Source organism: Taeniopygia guttata, chromosome 1A, assembly GCF_048771995.1.
Source record: "Taeniopygia guttata chromosome 1A, bTaeGut7.mat, whole genome shotgun sequence".
Classification (NCBI taxonomy): domain Eukaryota; kingdom Metazoa; phylum Chordata; class Aves; order Passeriformes; family Estrildidae; genus Taeniopygia; species Taeniopygia guttata.
Window position 1 is genome coordinate 33238939 of NC_133025.1, and position 25714 is coordinate 33264652.

Here is a 25714-nt window from a genome sequence, read left to right on the forward strand (position 1 = left end):
TTGGTCGTCTCTCTTTAAATTCTCCATCCCACATCTCTACCCTATTCTACTACACTTACCCAGCCACTTGAAAGCAAGTTCAATGAAGTGCTGACAGTTCTGTGTATCAGCTGTTCCATTATGTTTTTAAAAACCCTCAAACAATGCTCCTTTATTTTTTCACTGCTAACTCAAGCAAAACCCCCCCCACTAAGTGACTTCAACAGATTTTGGGGTGGACATCTCACTCACCACCCAGACAAAACTCACTACTTTCAGCCTGGCTTCAAACTTGGGAGTTTGATCAAGCTCTGAACAAACTGAACAAACAAAGGAAAATGCTCATGTGATGGAAAAATACTTTTTATACAAAGTCAGTCCATTTATCCACAATGCTGGTTTACAGCTACTAGACATTTTTAAGAATAGCATGATTAAAAAATAGATGAAGGAGCTTTTTAAAATTACACTGATGCAGCTCTTTTGTTCCTTAAGTATTGGTTCCTGTGGAACAGCTGAGAAATCTGTTGATATTTTTCTGTCTTGAAAAAAATCACTTGCAATGTTTCAAAATTAGAGTAGAGCTTGCCAGGTGAAATCCCAAAATATACAGAAGCATGCTTTAGAAAATAAATTCTCATAGTCAATGTATTTGTAGATATTTACAAAGCTCGCTTCTGATGAAATACAAAAACAATAAAGCAGACTACAGTATAGCCTCAGAGTGAGTGACTCAGAGAAACTGATGACAGTTTGGGTGAGATTCTGATATTCTTACCACCTTTACAGCTTCTTATTCCTTGAGTAGTCCCATTAGCTTCAGAGAGATTATTTATGAAGCAAGGTGCTGCAGCTCATTACCAGTAAGGATATCAGAATCTTACACAAGACAGAAATAAACAAAAGGAAAGGAAAAAAAAGCTGTTAACTACAATTACCAGAATCCACTAGTAAGAAATTTTACTGGATATCATTCAATGTTCTTGACAAAAAATAATTAGTCTATGATAAAGTAGCCAGTTGCCTCAAAAACCTTTAAAAAAGGTTTTTGTCTTAAAAAAAAAAAAAAAAATCTATATTCATTACACGGTTTAAATCAATGTCAATGGCAAATAAATTGAAACAGCTTTGAGTACTACTAGCATTACTTGTAAATGTTCCTTCTTCTAGGGAATGATTCTGTCATAAAAGCATAATCCCATGCACAGGAACACTCCTGTCTTTTATTTGGATGATATAATTTTAAGAGCTGAGACCTTCTATTTGCTCTAATCATGTAACTGGGTGTGAAAGTAGTGATATGTGAAGCATTAAATATATAGTACATGTATTTGCAAAATATGAGAATATCAAATAAGGTCTTTATTAAGTGTAAGTATCTGTCATTGGTAAAATTAGACAGATATTGCAGAGGTAAGGGAGAAATGAAGAAATTGCACATGAATAGGACTGCAATGTGTCTATGAAGGCAACAGTGGGCAAGACCACTATACTGGGAGATAACAGACATGAACTATCCAAAAGTCAGAGCCCTGGATTAACATTAACAATTATGCTCATGAAACTTTCTTTCTTCTGTCCTGCTTTTAAGTAGTTATGCTGTCTAAGGCGAATTTTAATGTTTTCTGTTATTTTTCTCTTGCATTAATAAATCTGAAACTAAGGAAAGTCTCTTCTCATATTACAAGTCTTGTTTTTCAAAGACCATGAATTAGCTTAATTGTCTTCAGTGTTGTGTGTCACCTCAGACATGGCTTCAATAAAGCACTTGGCTGTAACTCCACGCAAGGACTCTTGGTGTTCATTACCATGGAAAACAATTCCAAGAAAGAGAAATAAATTCCTCTTCTAAGACCTCTGACTCCTAACAGCTGATCTAGAAGAACTCTTGGACTTAAAAATAGACAAATGCTCACATGCCAGCCCAAAGTGAAGTTGCACTTCCCATCTGACAAAAAAATGTCTGTCTTGTCTGTCAGATTAGGTAATTTCCTGACTTTCTCATACAAATCCCAAACTAAATGGGGGATATGGAAAGTAAGAAAGGTGATTGTAATGTTTTAATAGCACTTTCTCATTTACCATTAACTCCACTAACTTAAGAAGGAAGAGGATGAAAGAGGTCTCTAGCACTTTTAAGAGATCAAGCCCACAAATGAATGAATCTGATTACTTCCATCCCCTCTGCTTAAGACATACCAACTCTGCCAAGTTTCCCTTAGTATTTGTTTCTTAAAATAAATCATACAGCTTTCTGAAAACATCATTAATAAATGGCATGCTAATGTGCTAAAGTGTTCTGACAGAAATTTGACAAAATGAATATAAAACACTTATATTCTTCAAATCATACTGTCTTATCTAGGAGTTAATTAGGTAAAACAGAGCAAAACACTGAAAAGCAAGCTTGACATGCAGCAATTCAAGACATCCACCAGTTATTAGTATAAACCCTTTAAGACCATGTAAACAATTAATCCTAGATAAATTTTATATGCATTAAATACTGTTAATGAGATTATTATATATAAGAGATAATTTAATTTCAATATTAAAGACACCACAGTATATTCACAAGAGCAGAGCTAAGACCAACCACATGTTACTCTGATTATATAAAGCACAAATTTTTGGAATTAAATTCCAGATCAGTAAGGCATGCAAAGTTTGGAAGAGGAGTGCTAAAAACTAAATTCCAAGAACATTAGTTTTCCCTTAAAAGTTTATTCCTACAGACAAAAAACCATAGATATCTGCATTCCAGAAGACAAAACAAATCAAAGTACTAGGAATATCATATTTTTTCAATAAACTTACAAACCTTTATCAATCTTAAGAAAAACATTTAAATAGAACAGCTTCGCTCCAAGTTTTCTCATTTCTCAATATTTTCATTTGCACAGATACATGTAGACCTATGATTTTGCTTCAAATACCACATCACATCTTACAGAGTCTAACAATTAGTCATTCAAGTGTGCAACACAAGCAAACAGGCCTGCAGTGTGTCTCACTTGCTCCTCAGATGTAATCTTTAGCACTGCTGTACGTTTTATTAAGCATACTCCACTGTGCCGGTAAAAGCTTCAAGAATACAAGACAAAGCACAATCTTCCCCCAGCACAGATGAACAACTCCAAAGGAAGACTAATAGCCTAAGAAAGGCCACAACCATAAAGGAATGTTAATTCTGATGACACCAGATTCTGCAGTGTCAAGCCCATTAACTTTGATATGGATTGTTTTTCCTTCCATCAAGAGCTGAATTCAGTATGCCTGAGTTTACCTGGTCAAAATCCAGTTCTAACACATTGTTTTACTGTCTCCTCACAAAATAAGTATAGGAACACTTAATTTCAAACCACAGCAACAAATACTTTATGAGAAACAGATTGATGCAGGCTCTTGCGACCTTCTTCAGCAATCTCCACAATCTCCAGTGAAAGGGGATTTCGCTGTGACCCACTCATTCAGGACTGCCCACAAGTTCTAGAGACTGAGGATGTACCTGGGTTCTGAAGCAGAAAATAACCCTGTGTATGTGGATCCTCATGTCTGTGAGACCCTTCAGTGGGGTTCTGTTCAGGAGCCTGTGAGGGACCATGACAGACTCTGCTATAAACTTCACAGCTATGGAAATACTTTTGCATGGACCTAATTCTGCTGATATCTTTTTTTTTTTTTTTTAATGAACAACTTTAATAGTAGTTAAATATGTCCTCTGCATGAAGGAGTAAGTCAAACATTAAATTTGGCAAATTTCTGGCTTTGTTAACTACTTGAAGTATAAATATATTACAGAACAGTATTTCAAAAGAAAAAAAGCAGTAAAAGAAGGTAGAAAAAGGAAAAATAAGTTTATACCAAAAGAAATGTTAGTCTGTAGCTACAAGGTCTATTATCTGCAGATTATCCCATAGGTGTGGTCTGAAAAATAAGCCCTTGTACTTACAGCTTATGGTGATGCCAAGTTCCACATTATGCTTCTTTGGTAGTTTCACATGAAATGTTCCACTGCTTGGTATAACTGATTCTATAAAAAAATATTTAAAATGTTAGATAATTTATAAGGCACAGCAATTCCATGAGCATGGAACTATACACGTAAGTTGATGAAATCACATCATAGTCACAAGGCAGGGATGAAACATGGGTGTTAAAATGAAGCAGGTATGATTTATAACTCTACTGGAAATTTCAAGGTAACTCAATTTTTTTTAAGGTTTAACTGAATTTGTGGAGATTGCATGGGCCAGCAGCCAGCTGAGACTGCAGGTTTTTAGCTCATATGCAAGTTCTGAGAGCACACGGGAAAATTTTACTGCTGGCAGACAGTTTTTAATTAAAAGGACAGGAGACTGAGTCGCAAGAATTTCTGACCTTTGTTGCTGCAGCACTAACACTTATTTTTAACTGTCCACTAAGGTAACTGCCATGAGTTTAAAACATCTAGTGGGAAGAAAACAAATCCAGTGGTGCACACACATAATGTGCACTTGATATACAGTTTGTGATTTCATGGGTATATTCTGTATACTTAAACACATTACAGAATAAAGGAATGTCATTAGTAATAATACTCACCAGAAAAATTAACAATGATTCTTCTGGCCTTTATTAATTAATTTTCTATTATTTTATTTACAGATACTGTAAGTGAAACACTTCAAGAGTTTTTTTTGTTTATCCACCCTTTTTAATACTTTTCTGTCTTGCAAAACATTTCATTATTTGGCCTGTGGAGGATTTGTCTCTGTTTAGCAGAACATTTCTATCTCAGGCCAGAAAAACCTCTGGAAATAACTCACAGGAAAGACAGTCACCAGATCTTACTACAGGACCTGTCATTTCTATTTGCTTTTGGAAGTAGACTGCAGGGCTGTGTGAAATGAGAAAGCTGTACAAGAAGCCACACATAAGTCACTTGAAAACTGAATGGTGTAGATGTGAGAAGAAAACCTCTACCTCAGATGCCTAACACTTGCAATGTACTTGGGATTTATTCCTTCATTTTTCTTGCAAGACAGAATAACAGGACATTCATACCTGCAACATCAAATTCTATTTCCAAAGTGACCTTGTTGGTGATAGAGGAATCTCTGAGCAGTTGATTGGCCTCATCAAATGTGCTGTCTTCTGTTGGGATACCATTTATTGACACTATTCTGTCTCCTATCTGCAGCACCCCACACCTTGGTACAAAATGATACAAAACAATCATCAGATGTGCATGTTACCAGAACCAGCAGTATCACAGAATCATTTAGGTTGGGAAAATGCTTTAAGATCACTGAGTCCTACCATTAACCCAGCACTGACAAGTCCACCCTTTCCATGTGGAATTGCCATATTTACATGTCTTTTAAATACCACAAGGAACTGAGTCTGAACTACTTCCCTGGGAAGTCTGCTCCAGTCCTTGACAACCTTTTTCAATGAAGAAATGTTTCCTAATTTTCAATCTAAACCTCCCCTGGCACAACTTGAGGCCATTTCCTCTTGTCCTGTTGCATGTTATCTGAGAGAAGAGACCAATCCCCATCTGGCTACATCCTGTTTTCAGATAGTTGTGGGGAGCTATAAGGTTCCCCTCCAGCCTCCTTTCCTCCAGATTAAACACGCCCAGCTCCGTCAGCTGCTCCCTGTTAGAGCTGTTCTCTGTTGGGGTGTGTGCCAGTTCTCCTTCACCAGCTCCATTGCCTTTCTCTGGTTGCACTCCATGTGCAAGCAACTCAATGTCTTTCACATAAAGAGGGGCCCAGAACAGAACACAGCACTCGAGGTGTGGCCTCACCACTGCCAAGTACAGGGACATGATCACTGCCCTGGCTTGGCTGGTCACGCAGTTTCTGATATGACCCACCTGATCAAACACCTTCAACCAGACCTTGAAGGATAATTATGGCATAGCAGCTCAACAAGCTACCTAGGCACAGAAGCTGCTGCCCCTTTGTGCCACTACACTATCTGGCACTCCCAGGATGGGTCGTGCCCTCCAGGTGCTGGGACCCAGGAAGAGGGGTCTTCATGCTTCTACCCCACCCATGGACATCATCTGTGCCTCTGACCCTGGGCTGCAGGTGAAATGGCAACTTGTGCTTGTCTGTGCAGCTGCTATCATTCTCATGACATGATTAAATACATATATAAGCATGAAAATGTAATTGAAGTAATTAGTAAGTAAAAATTCTGGTATTCCCTAAAATTTGATTCTGTACCACAGCTGAAGAGAGCGGGATATAGCTTTCCCCCTGGCACGTTCAATTACCACTATTTTGACTTCACTGATTTTTCTGATTTTTTTTGTTGTTGTTTTGTTTTGCATGAATATAGCTTCCAGTCGCCTTCTGGAGGATGCTGTACGGTCAGAACACTGGTGCTTACACCTGATCAAGTGCATGAAACACCACTGTCAGAACAGAAAGTGTATTTCTTGCCCCACTCCATTGAGCAAAGCCCTGCAATTTGTCACAAACTGAAAGAAAGCAACAAGCCCAAAGTACCTGAGGAACGCTCACCGAATGTATTTAGCAGTTGATTAAAGAGCCTCACCTTTCTGCCGGACTGTCAGCCTCAATATAGGAAATGAGAGGTGGAGAGGACAAGGTCTCGGTAGCGAACACGCTGCCCTGGAGCTGTATCCCAAACCCCACTATGGGGTCAGCTGTCAGCACTACTTCTGTGGTTTCTGTGTGGACGACCTGCCCAGCCAAACCAACAGTGCTAGAGGCTAAAGACACTATAAAACAGAGCAGACCAGGAGGAAAGACATTCATATACAGCAATAGTTCCATTGCTTTTTGAGAAAATTGATCTTTACAATAAATCTAGTCAATGGCTCTTTAAAAGTCAATTTAGGCTAAAGTTTATAAATTATGTATAAACAGTTATGGCATATAAGATAATAGAAAACAACTGGTTTTATGCTGCAAAAAGATAGTTCGTTCTAAGTAAAAGCAATATGTTTGATAGAGCCACTCCAAAAATCTCAGGATTTCCTTGAATTCTGTTTGCATTAGGTTGGAGACATGGATAAGCAGAACTTTAACAGGAACCAAGGCAATTGGAGGCATAAGCCCAGCAGATTCAGGCAGATTCCTCTTTTGATCATCTCACTGCAATTCATTGTTGCTAGCAACAAAGCACATGGATCAGGCTTGCTTGCAGGAAGTAAGGATGCCATCTTCTTGTACTTGTTTACTGTAAGTCAGTAATTTGTCAGGCTAACTGGGTAATGTAAGGAAGTTGAACAAACCACTCTGTTTTGGCAACCAGTATATCTCAAGGGATTGTGAGAAAAAAAATTTCTGTGGGGTCTCTCAAAGCTACTGGGAGATCCTTCTAGGAGAAACTCAGGCAGCTACCTCTGTTCCCCTGCTTTACTCACACTTTTTCTGAAAGGCTGCAGAACAGTACAAATAAATACAAAAACAACACTGAGATTCAATGCAATTACCTGTGAAAGGAGAGGACTGCACCTTTGCCTCCCTGATCTCTGTCTAAACATCTATTGTACTATGGTTTGAATTCCCCCAGCGACAAACTATTGCCTTTCATTATGTAATACACAGAAAGCTGGAGTTTTTACCTCTTCACCTCTAATTTCCTTCAAAACCCTCTTCTGACTGTAGCAGCTGCTAAGAATTAGGTAAAATTTCATGGTTTATTTGAGGGATAGTTTACCTGTGCTTTTTTCTCTCCTAGATGTGGGAAAAAAAGTTTTGACATTATAGATAATATTAGCACAACTGTAAAAAGATGTCAGATGTTATATAAATATTTTCCCACACTATGGGGCTGCAAGCATTACACCTTTGCTCTATATCAGTTAGTATATATCTGATTGATGTGGCACAGTTGGCAATGACAGTTCTTGGCAAAATTTTCACTTGCCAAAAACCTCACTAGTTTTTGCTTTCTCCCAGCAAAGCTCCTTCCCACTCTAAAACTGTCCTTTCCAAATAACTGTGAATTCTTCCTCATATCTTGTTTTAAGTTTTCTTTCTAAGAATTGTGCATTATTGCAGATACTCAATAGCTTCCTTCTTATTGTTTATTTTATCTGCACTCAATAAGATATGCTTATACACAAATGTAAATACTAAAAATCTGTTCTTAGAAACTTCCATCAGCTTTAGCATTTACTGCATGTGAGAAATAGGTTTCTCCAGGCTTCATTGTTTCAAAGGCTAAAATATAATGAAACCAAATAAATTAATATAATACCTAAGACACCTTCTAGAAACATCTTAATTTAGGGCAGCCAATCTCAGGAAAGTTCAATTTTCCCTTTCTTAAATGTCATATAACAATTACTTGTTAACTTCATCTCTATTTCCCATCACTTATGTCTCCATTCCCTCCATGCACCAGGTATCTAGCTGACTCTGTAACCTTCTTACTCTTTTTATAATCTCCTACCAGGAACCTAAATATCTCATAAAATTTATTTCAAGACAGTAAAAGTTTTAATTCACATTGGGAAATTAAGTCACTATCTGTGGGATTTAAAACTCACTCCGATAAACATTTTGATGATGTCGATGCTCAAGTATGACAATTAGGAACTCCTTCCACTCCGAAAGAAAAGGAAAGAGAAACAGGAACAACAAAAAAACCTTCAGAGATTAAAATTATCCTTTTCTAATCATGTAACAATAGCTATCTTCTAAGACTCTGTAAAATGTCACAGGTATCCAAATCCATGACTTAGAGCACATTGGGGTTTGTAACTCAACAGTAACTGTAGCAAGAAACACTGACATTTTTTGGCTCCTTGAGGGATTAGAATCTTTACAGGCCAGGAAGCAGCGCTGTTGATTTAAAAAGGGGACATGGATGTGTTCGTAGTTCCAGTGAACACTGGTTGCTATTGCTAGGGGTAAATTCCAGCATACTTGTATAGTTCTTGTCTAACTCTTAGCAACATTCCTGGGGGCTGATTTCCTATGTGCTCTGCAGTTATGTAAATAATGATCGTGAATTTGAAGATTATGTACTTTTTGTGCCTGCAGTTATACAAGAAGCAGAACAAGATGTGTTTCAAGGTGCATCTGTGGATTATTATGCCTCTAGTCTCCCAGTCTGACCCACAAGAAATTGAAAAATGTTCGCAATTCCTCCTGATAGCTGCTGAGAAAAGAGCACCCATGCATGTCTAAAACCCTCTCCAATTTGCAACCCTAGTAATATAAATTTATATAAATTATGTCTTGCTTTCAACCACTAATAGGGACCTCTTACAAAATACTTCAGGATTTAAACTTAAACAAAAGAATAATCTAAGTGTTTCCACAACTAATCCCATACCTTAAACAAACAAACAAACAAAAGCAGAGGAAGAACAAAACCTGAAAACAAGTGGCATAAAAAAAGCTTGAGGCAGCAGGGCATGCACTCAGTTCTTACAGCCACATATTTAGAAAGATCTGCATAACTAATGCAATGATTGTTAAATCATGACCATAAGAGTCTTGTAACCCCTTGTGCCATCACAGTTCATCTTCATGAATTATGCCATGATTACATTATGTTGTGCAAATATTCTTAAATAATTGGCAATGTAAACCTTCCAGCAACCTACATATTTTTATTGCCAAGTAACATTCTAAAAGATTTATTAAAATTTACTTTAATAAAACTCGCAAATGACCCAACTGGGTTAAGGGAAAAAAATCCCACTAAAATTAAGAGTGTGCTACTCCTTTCCATGAACAGCACAGCAGTCAATCTACCTGGTTCTCATGAGTCTCCCACAAAGGGAGAGTGTTCCAAGTCTTGTCGCTGGAAAGGTACACGACTGGACATTCAGAGTAGTGTGGGTCTCTTAAGTTGGCTGTTACTGCTGTCACAAGTATGGGTACAATTCTACTAACAAAGTAAGGAACTCTGCTTGGGCTGACAAGCAAACTCACAAAGAGAGCAAACAAGTTTGGCTGGCCAGCCAATTTCTTGGAAGCCAGTTCCAGTTCAGGGCCGTTGATGTAGTCACAGGTTGTAATGAGGCACTGACCACTCAGTGATGGGGCCAGTTTCACATATTGAGTAATGCTCTACATCAAGACCTCACAATGCAAATGCATAATAAACTACTGCACAACAAAGCCCTGTCCTAACTTCTCCAATCTAGAGATCTGTTCACTCATAGCAGCTTGTCATCCCCAGGGCCTTCTGACTTTAAAAATATTTTAGGTGCACCGCACTACTAATGTGACTGTTCCACTTAAATGCCACATCACTGGCCTTGTTTGGAGTCTTTGCAAGATAACACAGACAAGGCTTCCTTGAAGGAAAAATATCTGAAAAATTTAACAACGCAAGTTACAGCTGTGTCCAAGATCCATAACAGGATTAGCTTTGAAGATTTCATCCTTTGTTGAACAGCTAAAAATGTAGCACAATTGATGAATGATTTTTTGCATTGATTTTACTATTCAAAGCAATTACTACTAATTTAACACTACTACTGTTTCTCATGTGCAGAGGAGAACATACAAGAGCTGGACCTCTACTGATACCATAGCGTGACAAACACAGTATCCCCCTGTGACCCAAAAGAATGCATTAGAAGCTAACATGTCAATAGATGAACTGTGAAAAATGGCTGATTGGATTAAAAATAAAAAATGCACTTACAGGCAAACGTTATGCAAAAATATGTGCTTTACAGAAGAAATAAGAAAAAGCAAGCAACAAAAATTGCAAGAAAGCAAAACCTCAGCTCCTCTCTAATGTATTCTCACAATTCCATGGTGACTGACCTTGAAAGCTGCTGGTTTGCTCTGGTTTTACTATGACCATGGGGAATCTTTAAAACAGCAGCAGTGCTGTATTGTGCAGCAGCTCAGTTCTTTCAGAGTGGACTTCTGAGCATTGTTATCTAGAGCAAATGATTTACAGAGCAGTTCTCACCTCCCTGCTCTGGAGGAACTGAGCTGCTGTGGATTGCACAATGATGGACAAGCCAAAAGAGAGGTAGCACTTGCATGGAGTCTGGGAAAAAATGCACTGCCACAGCCACACTCTCTCCAGCTTAGTGAATGCTTAGCAATATGCAAAATGGAACAGCCTGAATAGATCTGTTCTGGCTTGGGAAATGACTGACTCACAGGCAATCCATGCTTTGAATCCCAGAGAGTGGTCAAATGAGGCTAGTTAGTCTTCACTGTAACTTGTTGCTCTCCCTCCCGAAAATAACTGTCCAGGACATGGTGAAGATGTAAACATTAGAACTACCTAGGAGGTGGCAAGCTCTGCCTTACCTAATGTGACAGCTGGTTGAGCTTACCAGCAATCTGTTTTTGACCATTCAGCTATGAATTCTATTCCTTAATGGACACTGGAAGAGTTAAAAAAGGAATTTGAAGATCACTTCAATAATGGTATAAAAAACTCTTCCAGAACTGTCTAAAGAAAACATTCCTTTATAAATTTCAGATTAGATAGTTATGCTGCATAACATCTACTCATCTCATTTTAGCATTAAACAAATATTTTTACCCTTATGCTTCCCTACATCTACCAGAAACTCCCTCTTCTGTCTAAAATATATGTGTATTAATTAATCTACTGTGCAACTTTTTTTTCTGCATCTTTCCCCCTCCTCCACCCATTCATTCACTGCACATTTTGAGCAAATGCAGTTACCACCTACAGGAGCTTTTGAAGTCCTTCTTTTTCATCCTCCGCCTCATCATTGTCCCACGTGGGCTGGTGGAGTAGAGGCTGCGAGGTAAGGTCCCCATGTTCAGGGAACTCAGGCTGTATGCACTCATGGAGGTAGGAGAGAAGGATGAAGACACCAGAGCTGCTGTAAGAAATCAAACACTTGGCATACAGCACTCAGTCTTCACAGAAGAGCGCAGCACATGCCTGTAACTCATCAATGAATCAAACATTTTATGGATAGGCTGTGTATTTTGCACAGGAATGGTTTGTGCATTTTCAATAACAAAGACATTAAACCACACAGCTGACCCTAGGAAAAAGTAAAGCCAGCATTTTATGACAACACTTGCTGGAAGCTAACAAAGATAATGTAGTCACAAAAGCTATATTCATAGTATACAACTTACTTTAAGCAAAACATGTTAAATTAAAATTTTAAACACAAATCCCCAAACTAATGCAAGTCAATATACCTAGATACACTGATTTTAGAAATGTCTTTCTGTAGTAGGTAATTTCTGACAAGGATTAGCAAGCAATGCTTTGCACTCAAATATCATGCTTTATCTACACTTTTCCAATCCAATGGTCTACTCGCACATAGAAGAAGAGCTGATTAATTTAGAATTTTCAAGCCTTTTCCTGTCTACAAAGGCTGATTTCTTACAGAAAGGAAAAGGTGTAAACTGTCAGAAATAACCTTGGCATGGCTATGAAAAAGTGTAGCATCTGTAAACTAAAAACATTTTAGAGCTTGAAATGAGAAAAGTATGAGTGAAAGAAGAACGGAGGGAGGAGGAGGAGGAAGAGGGAGGAGGAGGAAGTAGAAGAGGAGAAGAGAATATGTCAGCAGGAAAAGGTATGGAACATTACGAAGGCTTTTTTGAGGAGGCGCTTTCTGGAATTTCAAGGCTGGCATCCTGCAATGGTCAGGGTGGTAGGTGTTATAATGGTGGTAGGTGAGGAGGCTGCTGTGGCTGTTGGCACACGAATCCCAGGTAAGTTGCCTGTTGCTTCTTTCAACCTTCACTGCCCGCATGAAGGGATGATGGAAAATCAGAAACAAAAGGACCAGAGAAGAGGCAAAAGTAACTGAATTGCATGAAGAAAACCAAAAGAACCCACAAATCAGAAGTGAAAGAAAGAAAACAAATTGAAAATAAAATAAAATAAAATAAAATAATAACTAACTTGGTCTTGTCTTCTTATCAGGGGGTTCTAACTTGAGCAGATATAGTATTTTTCCTCAGAAAAAATGTTTCTGATTGAGTTTTTTGCTTTTTTGTATTTGCTTCAAAAATTATGATTACTGAATCAATTTCTAATCTCCTTCTAGCTTAGGGACTAAGATTGCAAAGTTTCTCAGAAAATACTAAGATACTACATATGACCAGTAACGGAAGGTTAATAACTCTCTGCTTGCATTAATCTATTTTAAAAAGACCAACCAGATACTTTACATGGCACTGCCTAGAATGGAGATACTTCTCTGCCATTTCAATTTACTGTATTGACATTTTAATTTTGCCACAATCTATTGCTGGCATTATGCTATTCTGTGCAGTAAATGACTTCCCCTTGTCAGCAGCAGGAAAATTCTGTCCTGAAACCTGGTTAACAAAGAAAAAAAGTCTTATTGATTAGCAGGATTTGCAATTTTGTATTTTTGCTTTGTGGTTTTGGGTTTGATTTTTTGTTTTAATTTGATCTTCAAAACTTTAAAATGATCCTTCACTGGACAAAATTTGAGACCATACTTGATTATTTAATTGCGGGTTCTATGTGCCGCAAGTGAAGACTGGTATTTACTAAGAGAATGGGAAGCATTCCAGTTGTCAAATCTTAAAGGAAAGGGATTGAAGTCTCCCTTGATTAAATACAGTATATTCAGCATGTTTATATCCTTGCTGAACCATAAAGGCACAGTTCAAACTGGGAACTATTCACTGATTTTTTTGTCTTAACACACCAAGTGATCCACCCATACTACAGAATCATGAAATGGTTTGGGTTTGGAGGGACCTTAAAGACCATTTGTTTCAACTCTGCTATCATGGGAAGGGACATCTTTCACTAGAGCAAGTGGTTCAGGGCCTCATCCAACCCGGCCTTTAACACTTCCAGGGATGAGACAGCCAAAAGGTCTATGTGCAATCTGTCCCAGTGCCTCACCACCCTCGCAGTGAAGGATTTCTTCCTAATATCTAATCTAAACCTGTTTCTAAATCTGTTTCTATAAAACAGTTTGCTGTCTTTGTTTCATGAGCTGTATAACCTGTGTCCCTCTGCTACCTGCTATACCTATAATGGCTGCAGACTTGTCTGTCCCCATGCTGGCCTCTAACAGGAGCCCAAAACCTTGAGCATTTAGCTTGGACCTACACCTTGTGTTCATATCTTATTCCATGAGGTAAAATTAGGGGGAAAAGGCCAGCTGCAACAACAAGCCCTGTGCCCTGGCAGAAGGAAAACTGTCCTTTGGTTTCACTTTGTATTACTTGAGCACTGATGTGCTAATTGCCTGATGGTACTCCTCCTTCTGACTCAAAAGTGATGCCTCTCTCTACACAGTACATCTATGGGATACACACCAGGGAAGGGACAGGGAAAAGGGAGCACAGGGGCTCATCATGTCCCTGCAGCCTGGTGGAGTGGTGGAGACCCTGCAAGCCCTGGAGCTGCCTGATCTGGCTCTGTGTCTTCAGTCAGATTTCCCTGGAGCTGCATCCCTCCCTGAGAGCACACTCTGTGCCCTGGCATGCTCTTGAATCTAAAGAATTATTTTTTTGCCCCAAAAACAGATATCAAAAGTAAGGGAGGGGTGCAATGTCAGTATCAGGCTCGGTCTGTGTCCCTGGGGTTCCTCAGCCACTAGCACCACCACCCTCAGGGACTTTGGAAAATCTCATGTTAGCCAGAAAAGTCTCAGAAACACCTGAAGCAGCCTGATATGGCCTTATGTGTCTTAGAGACTTAACGTGTCTTCTCAGATGAAACAGTCTCTTCAATAACGTGCACAGACAGCGAGATTTCTTAACTTAACTATGGTGTAAAAATTAAAATCTGATAAGAACAATGTGGCCAGGTGGATTTTCATTATTTTCAAGCTACTGTGAGCCTTGTTTAATTAAAAATACTGCTTCAAGCAGGAAATTATCTGGCAGTCCTTAAGATTTTTTCTTAATGTTTTATTTTCAAGCTGAGAGTAGAGATAAAAACGTCCTACAAAGTGGAAAAATACACAAATTCAGTTTGCTCAGCTTGTAGAAAGATAGTCCCAATTCAACAAAAGTTCTGTAAAAGAAAATCCTTTTGTGTGTAACCACAGTAATTTAGTGGTAATTTCAGCTTTTCCAGTACAGGGTGGTGTATAGTAAAAATACAACTAATGAGGCAGCAAGGAAAATGACTGTCAGCAGCACAGTATAAAGGAACAAAAAAACCATGGAAAAGAATCCTATCTTTTATAGAGGTCTCCACTTTATTTTAGGGCTAAAATTTTAGTTTATTTTATATACTGACTTTCCTGCCTGTTATAAATTCCTAACATATTCCCACAAGACCAATAACTGAGCTCAGCAGATACAGCCCTAATGACTCAGCTTATTTCAGACATAGCAAGGGAGATTTTCACTCTTTGCAGCCTCTAGGTCATACTACACCTGATGAAAGGTTGTTTCTAAGAAGGAACTTGCTTCCATAAAACCTGTTATATCTTGAATTGGTCATGATATTGCGGTAGCACCACCTGGCGAGGGGCTGGAACGGTCTGTAAATATCCTAGTTATTCTGCCTTACTGAAGAAAGCAACTTTGTTACTTTAGGGATACTTTCACCCAAAAGATGTGCTTATATATCACCTTTTGCAGATTAATTTGATATGATTTTGTAACAGACAGTTCTTAACTCTTGGCATAGCAAGAGCATTGCTTTTTCTAAGCATCTACACTGGTGACTGGAACATTAACAGCATCAATCTGTTATAAATATTGGTTAACAACCCAACTGCTCCAAGTAATACAATCATCTACACAAATCATTGGCCCCAGCATTTCTCTTCCCCCCCAAAAAAAAAGTCTTCAAAATTCTTTAACCGTTCAAAAATTAATTGCATTACATCTCTGTTTCAAAAAAAGAGAAAGATTTGTTTGTAATGCACTGTCATAACTGAAAGTAATGGAAGTACATTGGAAATTTGGCCTCCATCTCATTCTGCTTGTGCTAATGTTATCACCCTCTGCTCCTTGTGGCTCTAGGCAGCTTAAGTAGAAAAGGGAAAGAGCTGAATACAGGGAGAACATGTAATTGCAAAGGTTACTTATTGTTCACCCTGGTCTAAGGAAACTAATGTCTTCTCTGTCACTAGTTCAGTATTCCCTACTCCCAAGAAACTGTCTAGAACACCACATATCAAGGGACAACCTGGATGTTACATGGATGTCCCAGAACATTTACCATCACTGACATTCCAAGACCTCAGAAATCTTGTCTTGGTCTAAAGGAGGCAGAAGCACAGTACCACAGGCTTAGAAAAACTATACCACTGGTTCATGCTGCAACACATGTACCTATTCTCTGCGTATGTGATAACCCTTGTTACTGTTTTGATGTCTATCAACATGTGCTATTTTAGACTGATTTTAAGGATTACTGTGAATTAGCACTTTTTCACGATCAGTTAGAAGATAAGACAGGCGGCCTCCATCTGAATTCAAATACTAAGACATTTTACAAACATTTGATTTGAGAACGGAAAGCCACTCTATTCAAGCATGTTGTTATGAAATGAGTATCACAGTGAAAAGGTCTGCAATCTAGGGAATTGTTTCCAAACAGTTTTCATAAGCACTGACAATGAACCTGTGAAGCAATCTCAGAAGCATTTTAAAAGAAGGTGGCAATAAATAATAATGCCATTAACAAGAGAAAACACAGGAGGGGTTTACGTATTTAAGGAGAGAACAGGATAACACCTGCTAACTACCTTAATTAAGTGACCATGACTATCAAGCCAATATGCTGAAAATAAGTTGGCTGTGGTACTACTTCCCCACTCTAAATTTAAGAATCAATGTAGAGATTAATTTACAGAAGTATCTCGTAGCACCCCCAGCAATTATAACAGTAGAGGCAACAGGTGTCTTTATGTGCATTTGCAAGTTTGTAGAGGTATTTCTTAGCACAACATTTCCTCTCTGGCCATAGAAATCTCCAAGCTGCTCAGAAACTGCAGAAGCATAACGTGGGGAACTGAAACAACATTTACAAACCTAGCTGTGGTGATAGCTTTGACCATTCAGCATGGGCAGGCAAAGCACAAGAAAGAAAGAGAAAAGGGTGTTTGGTGTTACAGATCTCTTACCGTGCTCTGGGCCTTTCAGTGCTAGCCGTGTCTGGTGGTGGGGAAGGATCTCCAGTTTGACATTATCCGCTGCATTAGCCAAAAACTGCGTTGCTTCCGCCAGTGTACAGTACTCCATGCTGGTGCCATCAATGGACAGAATATGGTCTCCTACATGTAATGCACCACATCTATATAAAAGGGGAAAAACTTGGTATGATCAGGTATGCTATTTGCTTGCACAATGAGTTTTTCTGCCTTCAAACTGGTCATGACAACTATGAACATGTTTTTTTTTTCAAGAGACATTTGTGTTTTGTAGGCACTGTCACTGGTCAGACTTTATCTCTATTAGTACAAACCTTAAAAACAATTCCGTTAATACAGTATATGCCAAGACATCACTCACGGAACTGCAGTGGGGTAGCTGACTCTAAAAATATGTGTGAATGGCAGCAGGATAAAATGAGAAGAGCTTAAGGAGACTCTAATAACTTGGTCACATATCCCTCACACAAGCACCCAGTTCATCATTTTTTGAGTTATAATTCAAACATTTATTAGTACAAAAGCTGTAAATGATGATGAAATTATGCAGTAGTCAAACAAATAATGAAACCAGGGCTAGCATGGTGACTCTAGGAGTGGGGTGGGGAGGGGGCTATCTGCTAAAGTTTGCTGCACTCAAGAGACTGGTTACTGGATGAGTTGAGAAATGCAAACACAGCAGTCAGCATCCCGACGTACCAGTCAAGTGGACAGCTCCTTTAATTGGTTACCCCCTGTGAAATGGGAAAAAACAGAGGGAGAAAATTAAAGCATCCTGCACCATTGAACTGGAGAACACCCCTGGATCAATGGCCGTCACTCAAAATTTCTACTGTAGGGAAAAGCCCACAGAGGAGCTGTAGACTCACTGCTACAAGTGGGTGCTACCAAAAGCACCGTTGCCAAAGAGGAGTTACAAGGTAGGGTGACTGGGGACATGCAGGAGGAATTTGCTGCTGAAACGTAATATTTAAAAAAATTTTAGATAGAGATATGAGTATAAAAATATATTGTATATGTATAAACACACACACATACACACACACACACACTCCCCAGAAAAGGTCTGCAACAACTCTGCTGCAGAGGTTCAGACCACTGGGGAAAAATATCTAGCTATAATTTTAATGGTTTAAAGGTTTTATTTAAAGGATTAAATGAAGTGGAAATATTACAGCAAAACAATTTAGAAATACAGAAGCCAGTCTTCCTTATACCTCAATTGCATTCTAAACTATTAGTAAAAGAATCCAGACATAAGGAATTTCATTTCACTGTGCCACAAGAATGAGTGATATATTCTAAAAGAACACTTCAAGGTTGCAAAGCCTCAAAATTTACTTCCCTTGACAGCTGTTCCATATGGTGTGTTTACTTCAAGAATTCCAGTGGGTTACATTTCTTTTTTTAATACTGATCTCTGCCACAGTGTTACATTTAACAGCCAGAACAGACCTTTTAACTGCTGTGTTGCATAGCGCAAGCAGCCAGTCACATATTACATGGGGGGTGGCTCATGTCACCAAATACTCCTGGAATGAGCTAAAGTAGATGAAGTCTTAGACTCAGCAGTCTGGAACAGCCATCTGACAAAGTGCTAATTTTAGGACATGCAACCTTGAGAGGCCCTGGTTCAGCTGATTTTCTCAAAAAAGGGAAGGGTTCCTTTAAAACCAGACCAAACAGAAAAAGAAGTAAAATGGATGCATGGACCTGCAGTGTCAGTCCTCTGTCACACTCACCTGTCTGCAATACTTGCAGATTTGATTTTGTCTATGACAATGACCTGTTTGTTGCAGCACATCGAGGTAGTTAGTGCAACCCCAAGAGCAGCACCAGGAGTTTTGGCAACTTCGACTAGCAGTGGCCCAGAAGCTGTTGCTACTGAATCTGTTAAAATGAGACAACAAAAGATCAGTATTATACCAGTGTGGTATTTATGCCATTTTCATGTTTTCCCCATATAAAATCTCCATGGCTATTCTATTTCTCTGACCAGATAACATGCCACTTCAAGAAATACTGGAATTGCACCATTTAAGGTGTCAATAATCAGAACTTGATGTTAAAAACTATAAAAGCAAGAGGAAGTTTGTGAATCGGGGATGTCCGGAAGTTTCAGAGTGTGTCAGAATCAGAGATGGACCAGATGAGGGAAACGATGCATTAGTGAATCATTCTCTTGAACAACTGAAGATAAATATTACCTGGAATTTAAACAGACACGCTGAAAAAACAGAATTAATTTTAAAAGTTGAAAATTATCTGAAAAAAAAGGAATAAGTGAATAGGTTAGAGAAGAAAGCTAAATTAATTTTCACAAAAGGAAATGAAGGTCTGTAGATAGCAGTATAATAATCAAATTAAGAAGACAAAGAAAGGGTCTACAAGAAATCCTTCACAAAAGAAAGGACAAAATGCTGAAAGTGAAGGAGGCATGACACCTAGAAGTAGTAGAAGTTAGAAGAAGTAGAAATTAAAGCAAAATACATGTGAGGAGATTCAGAAATTTGTTTTAACATCCTGCACTGGATAAAACACTGCCTTACAACAAGACATAGATAGTAAATAATCAACACTGAATACAGAAAACAGAAAAGTAAGTTGGAGCAACAGTCATGATTGATGACTGTGGCGAGAAACTACCTCAGAGAACAAGTGCTAGACACAACAAAGCAAAAAGAGAGTAGGCTTCTTCCTAAATGCCAAAACAAAGCAGGGAATGATCATACGTTCTGGAGACTGGCTGAGAACTCCTACTAACCAGTACCCATTGATCAATAACTCAGTGCAGTAAGATATAGTAAGAGAAGATGGCCTTTAAGGATATAAAAAGATTGAGACAAATAAAGTGCGATCAGAAGCCATTGGAGGTGCTTACAATCACAATAAGAAAAAACTGAATAAATGAAGACTTATGCTGGATCAAAGTTACCAAATGTCCTGCCAGCAAACAGGAGAGACTGGTACTCACAACATGCTGGAACCAACTGTGAGGATACAAAGACAACATTCAACTGTGATGTGTCTCAGAAGATGCTAAGATTGAAGCTGTATCAGAACTGCAGCTGGGCTTCCAAGTATGGGGGAGAGGACAGATATAAGTTACTCCACTCAGTCTTAAATCTAAAAAATTAGTCAAAAAATGTAATACTGGCACAGAAGAGAGTAAAACTGTATTAGCATACAAAACTAACAATCTATATAATAATACAAGAAATTGAATGAGAGAGTGCTGAACACTCAGTGAAGGTGCTCTTCCTCATTATCGTGTAATGCAGGTAAACTGCATATAAAAATGGAGTGAAAAAAGGCTGGATGGAATGGCATACAATACCAGAAAAGTGTCAGTTAATTATTATAGAACTCCTTTTCTCCCATAGCTTGAAATAATTTTTAGATTCCTGTGGGTTTTCTTTTTTTTAAGTTCAAAATCTGAGGGTTTGACGGCAAGATTCAGAAATTTTGAAAGTAGTCATTAAATCTGAGTGAAGAATTTCTGTACACAACTAGGGTTGAATTGTTAAAGGCTCAGCCTTCATAGGCACCTACAAAATAAGCTGCTCCACAAACCTGAACTGATCTTTAAATTCTGAGCTAAAAGAAGAGTCCACCCAGTTGCATTTCTGCCTGGAGCTCCAAGCACTAAGTACTCAGCTGCCCTCAGCAGCTACCTGCCTTTCTCTTACTAACTACAGAAGGAGTTTATTACAATGAAATTCCTGTCTTAGACTACATGGTTAAAGGTCTAAGTAAGGCAGGATGCATGCAGTGCCTTGCAAACAGCCAAATAAGCAGGTGCAGCAGAGCAAAATTTAAGTATTCCCTATTCCCATTCCTGCACTGAGAAACAATTATTTTTATCTTGAACATTCCAGTGGTTTCTGGAGCTACACACAAGTTTCACATTTACAAATATATGGGAAGAAGACTCAAACAACATTTGTCATCAGTACCTTGACAAAGGTTTTAACTCATATTGATCCAGAAAATGGCAAAGCCCAACTTGCACTAGTTCTTTCTGCAATGGTTGCCTTGAGGAGAGGAAACTGAATGCAAATATCTGTTGAGAATGTGTAAATCTTTCAAGATGCTGGTCCTTTTTCCAGTTACTTGGGAAACTGCATAAGCACAAGCAGTTTATGCCTGAGTGTTATTTCCCAGGTGCCTGTTGAAATGTATTGGGAACACAAACTAAGGCAGACAGGATGAATAAATAAGATAACTACATTAGAGGAACCAGAAGAGAAGAAATGGAGTGTGTCTAACGGTGGAAAAAAAGCACAAGGAAGAGAAAGAAGGCAATAACTAAGCACGCATTCTCTGACAGAGAAGAATTAGTTTTTCATGTTGAAGTAAAGCGTGGATATGAAAAATGAATCATACAGGTATAAATTATTCATGTGTGAAGATGTTTCAGTCATTAAGATATTTACACCATGACTGAAGCACTTACACACTATGTTGATTTATTGACTATGTAATTACATAAGATACACTGATGAATATTTGTGTGAAAGGCACTCTAGATTTTTGATTTTGTTAATAATTTTTCTCATTTTAGAGTATTGCATCTCAATCACTACAAGAGGCCTGATTAAAAATCTCCCAGAGGAAGCGGCATTGCTTTCTGCATGCTAATATATTTCTTCAGCAAGATAGCAGCACATATTTTTTATCTGACAGCTTAAATTACTGGAAACAAGGGGTTTTATTCTAGATATACTTTCATTACATGTAAATATACTATTTTTAGTACAGTATAAATAGTATTTAGATTTTTTTAAATAAAATGAGCAGTGCAACCTCATTTGTCTCAACAGATAATCACAAATCATTTTGAAAGTTGCAAAATGTATTTTTAACCTGATTAAACACATTACATGTGTTTCTTTATATCCTCAAAAATGTATATATCTGTTAATCCTTACTATCCTCATGGTATCTGAAATCCAGGTCAACAACTGGTGGGTTGTCGACAAAAACTTCTAGGATTCCCACAGTGGGGAAACAAAAAAGTGAGCTGCTTCTATTAGGCAGCTGAGGATCTACATGTGAAACAAGGTAGATACCTTTAAATGCCCTAGGTAGGGAAAGGCTTCAGTCATAGCTCGTGATCAATAATGACACTAAATTCACAGGAAATCAAACTTCTTTAGTCCATGATGCTTTTTTTTTTTCCTTTCCAAAGTCTTCCTGTACTTAAAACTGGGAAGTACAGCTATTGAGCTTGTTCCTCTAGGAACACTGAGCTCTGTTGCTACTACCTGTGCTCTTCTCACTTCTCTAACTGCAAGGTTTGGAGTGCTCTTTTACTTTTTTCAAAGTCATAGCACAAGGGGTGGAACTGGACAATCTTTAAGGTTCTTTCCAACCTAAATCATTCTATGACTGACAGAATAATCAATGGTGAGGAAAGTACACCAAATGTGCTTGTGTCAGTCCATTCAGAATCAGTGTGCTAGGGATTAGACCCCCTGTTTTCTGTGTTAAGAAACAAGAGCTGAAATGTTAAAAGCTTTTTGCTTTTTGTAACAGAAATTGATCAATTTACCACAGACTTATCACCATGAGTTTTGAGTATTTGCTTAGGGAAGCTAGATTGCTGAAATGCAAAAATCAAATCCAACACATAGCTTACACGGCACTTGATTTCCACAGCTAGTTGTACAAACTTGAGACCAGATAACCAACTCAAAGAGCAAGCAGGACTTCTAACAGGCTTGATGAATTTAATTTCTAAGACATGTGGTTTTAGCAGTGATGTTCTCCATTTTGCAAGGTCCTTTACAGTACTGCTCAGCTGACAGCAGAGCAATGTAAAAGCACTCAGGGACCCCGTGTGCATTCACATCCACTTTTCTTCATTCACCCACAGACTATTCATTATTAACATGTATCTTAAACTACACTTAATGAATCTTGTCATTCTCTGTGTGGGTTTTATATTCTTAAGGACTATTTCTTTTATGTGAATACCAGCCCAAACACCGTATTTTTTTGGTGTCCATTTAAACATTTCCTCTGTAAGACTGATACACTTAAAGTTGTCCCAGCTCCTCACAAGACTGCATTCCCAGCTGTGTAAGATTCATAGTTCTCTATCATGCTGTGGCTCCCCTATTTCCCTTCTCACATTTTTCTGAGATTGCCATAGAGATAGGAAGTAAACTTATCTGCCTTTTCCATGATCACTTGCAAAACAAGAGCCACAACTAGAAATGTTTGTGCAAAAGAGAGATCTGCTGCAAGTAGGGAAGCTTTTTTCTACTTTCCCCCTTCCTTTCTGCTTCAATTCACTTACACTTTTCTTTTATTTTCCCAGGTTTCACCAAGTCACAGATAAAAAGAGCTGACAAAACCCCACTTTTGCCCCTGTTCTTCATCTATGTCATAAAGCACTTAGGCTACTTTGCTACCATTTAAAATTTCTTTTCTAGGGGCATTTTCCTTTACTCATTTTTTTTTTGCAGCAAATGGATGACCTGCCAAGTCTATTACAGAGAAATGAGTGATGGTTATTTAAATACTGATTTTTTTGGTGGAGGTGGGGGCATGGGAGGTAGCTTATTTATGTAATACCCTTTCCTGGTACTGCAAAGATTATTTGATCTCTATTTTGCAAAGAAAGGATATAATTACGTATTTTTAAAGATTATCTAATCAAGAAATTGAGATTGGGATCATGGGTCAATAGTTTCAAGAGGGAATGTAGCAGCAAGGAAGAGAGCAGGAATAAGACTTCTGCAGTGTTTAAAGGGCACAGGAACAACATTAAAGATGCCCTACAGCTGGGTAGCACCATTATCACTCATTCAGAGTACTATTATTTGATTTCTCATACGTTTGTGACTAAAGGTCATAAAAGAACCACACACAGAACATGATTCATGGTACTGGCTTTGGTATCCCGTTCTACTAATATTGCATAATGTTTGCACTCCAGCTTTGTTCATGCTTCATTTAGCAGAGTAACCTTTTACTCATCTCAGATCTTATGGGCAAAATAAAATCAATGACAGCTAGCAAGCTCCGAAAGGGATTTCTGGAAAGCTAAAAAAGCTGTGAAACTCTTGGAGTAGGTCCAGTGGAGGGCAATGAAGCTGCACAGAGTGCTGGAGCACCTTTCCTGTGAGGATGGGCTGAGAGAGCTGGGGAAGAGAAGGCTCTGGGAAGATCTCATTGCTGCCTTTCAGTAATTGAAGGAAGCTTATAAAAAAGATGGAGAGTGACTTCTTACGTGGGCAGATAGTGATAGGACAAGGGGGAACAGTTTTAAATTGAAAGAGGAGAGATTTAGTTTAGCTCTTAGGAGGAAACTCTTTCCCAGAAGATGGTGCCATTCCTGGGGGCATTCCAGGACAGGTTTGATTGGGCTCTAGGCAACATGATCTAGTGGGTGGCATCCCTGCCCATGGCAGAGGGATTGGAACTAGATGATATTTAAGGTCTTTTCTAACCCAAACTATAAAATAGAGTAAGCTGACAATGTATTAAAAGTAGTATTTGTAGAGAAAGGATAGCAGTTTTTAATAATAGAATCAGTATTTAAAAATTAAATATTGTTCTTGTTTGAAGTGTCAGTCTCCAAGGCCAGACTTACAATCCATCCTACAATATATGTGCTCCTTGTATTCCCTTGATTTTGGGGTATTGTGTGCTTCAGGCAGGCTGTAGAATGAGCAACAGCTGTTCTAATTTTACCTGAACTAGAATTAGGGGGGAAAAACCAGTACCAAATATAGATAAATAAAATAGTGTATTTTCCATTATTGTAAGTAACAGGACAAGACCGGAACTGCTCGTCTACTGGAAGAAAGATCACAAAATTGACAGGAAAAAACCCATAAACTGCTGCTAAGGAAAAAAAGCCACCAATGGCTTTTTATACTCTCTCACCTTTAGAATAATCAAATTTCAAAAATGATAAATAGGAATAATTCCAAGAGGATGCCAGCAGAATGAGTGATAGCAAAATCAGAGAGACCTCTCAACCTCAAAATGGAAAATGAAGACATTAGTTTCTAAACAAATGTGCCACCTATTATCCCCTCTAAACACAAGCAATTTAATATTCTTGTCAACTGACTGGCACAGTCTTTCCATTTTCCTCTTGTTGCCTAATTCCTGCAGCTCATTTATATGCCTCTAATTTAACCAAGTTCTTCAAATCAAAATCTCAGGAGCTGCCTTTACCTAATTTCCTACTTTGCAACCTTAGCCCCATCATTCTTTGCAGCTAAGAAATGTCACTAGCTAGTTGAATAACCATCTCTGCCTTCAAAATGCTTCCACAGTGTGGATGTGGATATATTCAAAATCAGTCTGGGTCTTTCTCAGACTTTCTCTCAAATTCGAAGCATAAAAACCTGCCTAAACGACTTCAGCTCAAAAGCCTTTCCCCAATTCTCAGGGTGCTGCTTCCTCCTATTAACTGTTTCACACTCACTTTAACTTTTACTAGGCCCCTTTCCTGCTCAAAAGCTATATGAAATCCCAATCTCTTAATTTATCTCTATTTTTCTTTTCATGTGCCTTGTTAACCTAAAACGCAATCTGTCTATTGAACAATTTACAACACAAAAGCAACTTGGTAGACGATGCCTGTACAGAAAATCCTGTATCTCCTTCTTTGAGGATAGTCTGAGTGCATTTTAAATAAGCCTGGGCCCCGTAAAT

The 25714-nt window shown here is 38.3% G+C and overlaps 1 protein-coding gene across 19 annotated transcripts in view; it reads right to left on the minus strand.

Annotated features, from left to right (window-relative positions):
* GRIP1 (glutamate receptor interacting protein 1) overlaps nucleotides 1–25714 on the minus strand; it is a 328821-nt gene that overhangs the window by 29818 nt on the left and 273289 nt on the right. For 13 of the 19 annotated variants that reach the window (XM_072922895.1, XM_030259213.4, XM_030259167.4 and 10 more), the window contains 6 exons: nucleotides 18778–18925; nucleotides 17009–17178; nucleotides 11633–11788; nucleotides 6532–6718; nucleotides 5026–5171; nucleotides 3932–4012 (listed from right to left, as the gene is read on the minus strand). In XM_072922895.1, the coding sequence (XP_072778996.1) occupies nucleotides 3932–4012; nucleotides 5026–5171; nucleotides 6532–6718; nucleotides 11633–11788; nucleotides 17009–17178; nucleotides 18778–18925 (888 nt within the window). Of the gene's footprint in view, nucleotides 1–3931; nucleotides 4013–5025; nucleotides 5172–6531; nucleotides 6719–11632; nucleotides 11789–12519; nucleotides 12676–17008; nucleotides 17179–18777; nucleotides 18926–25714 lie in introns of all 19 variants that reach the window. The other 6 variants (XM_041712099.2, XM_012569044.5, XM_030259152.4 and 3 more) reach the window with 3 other exon arrangements.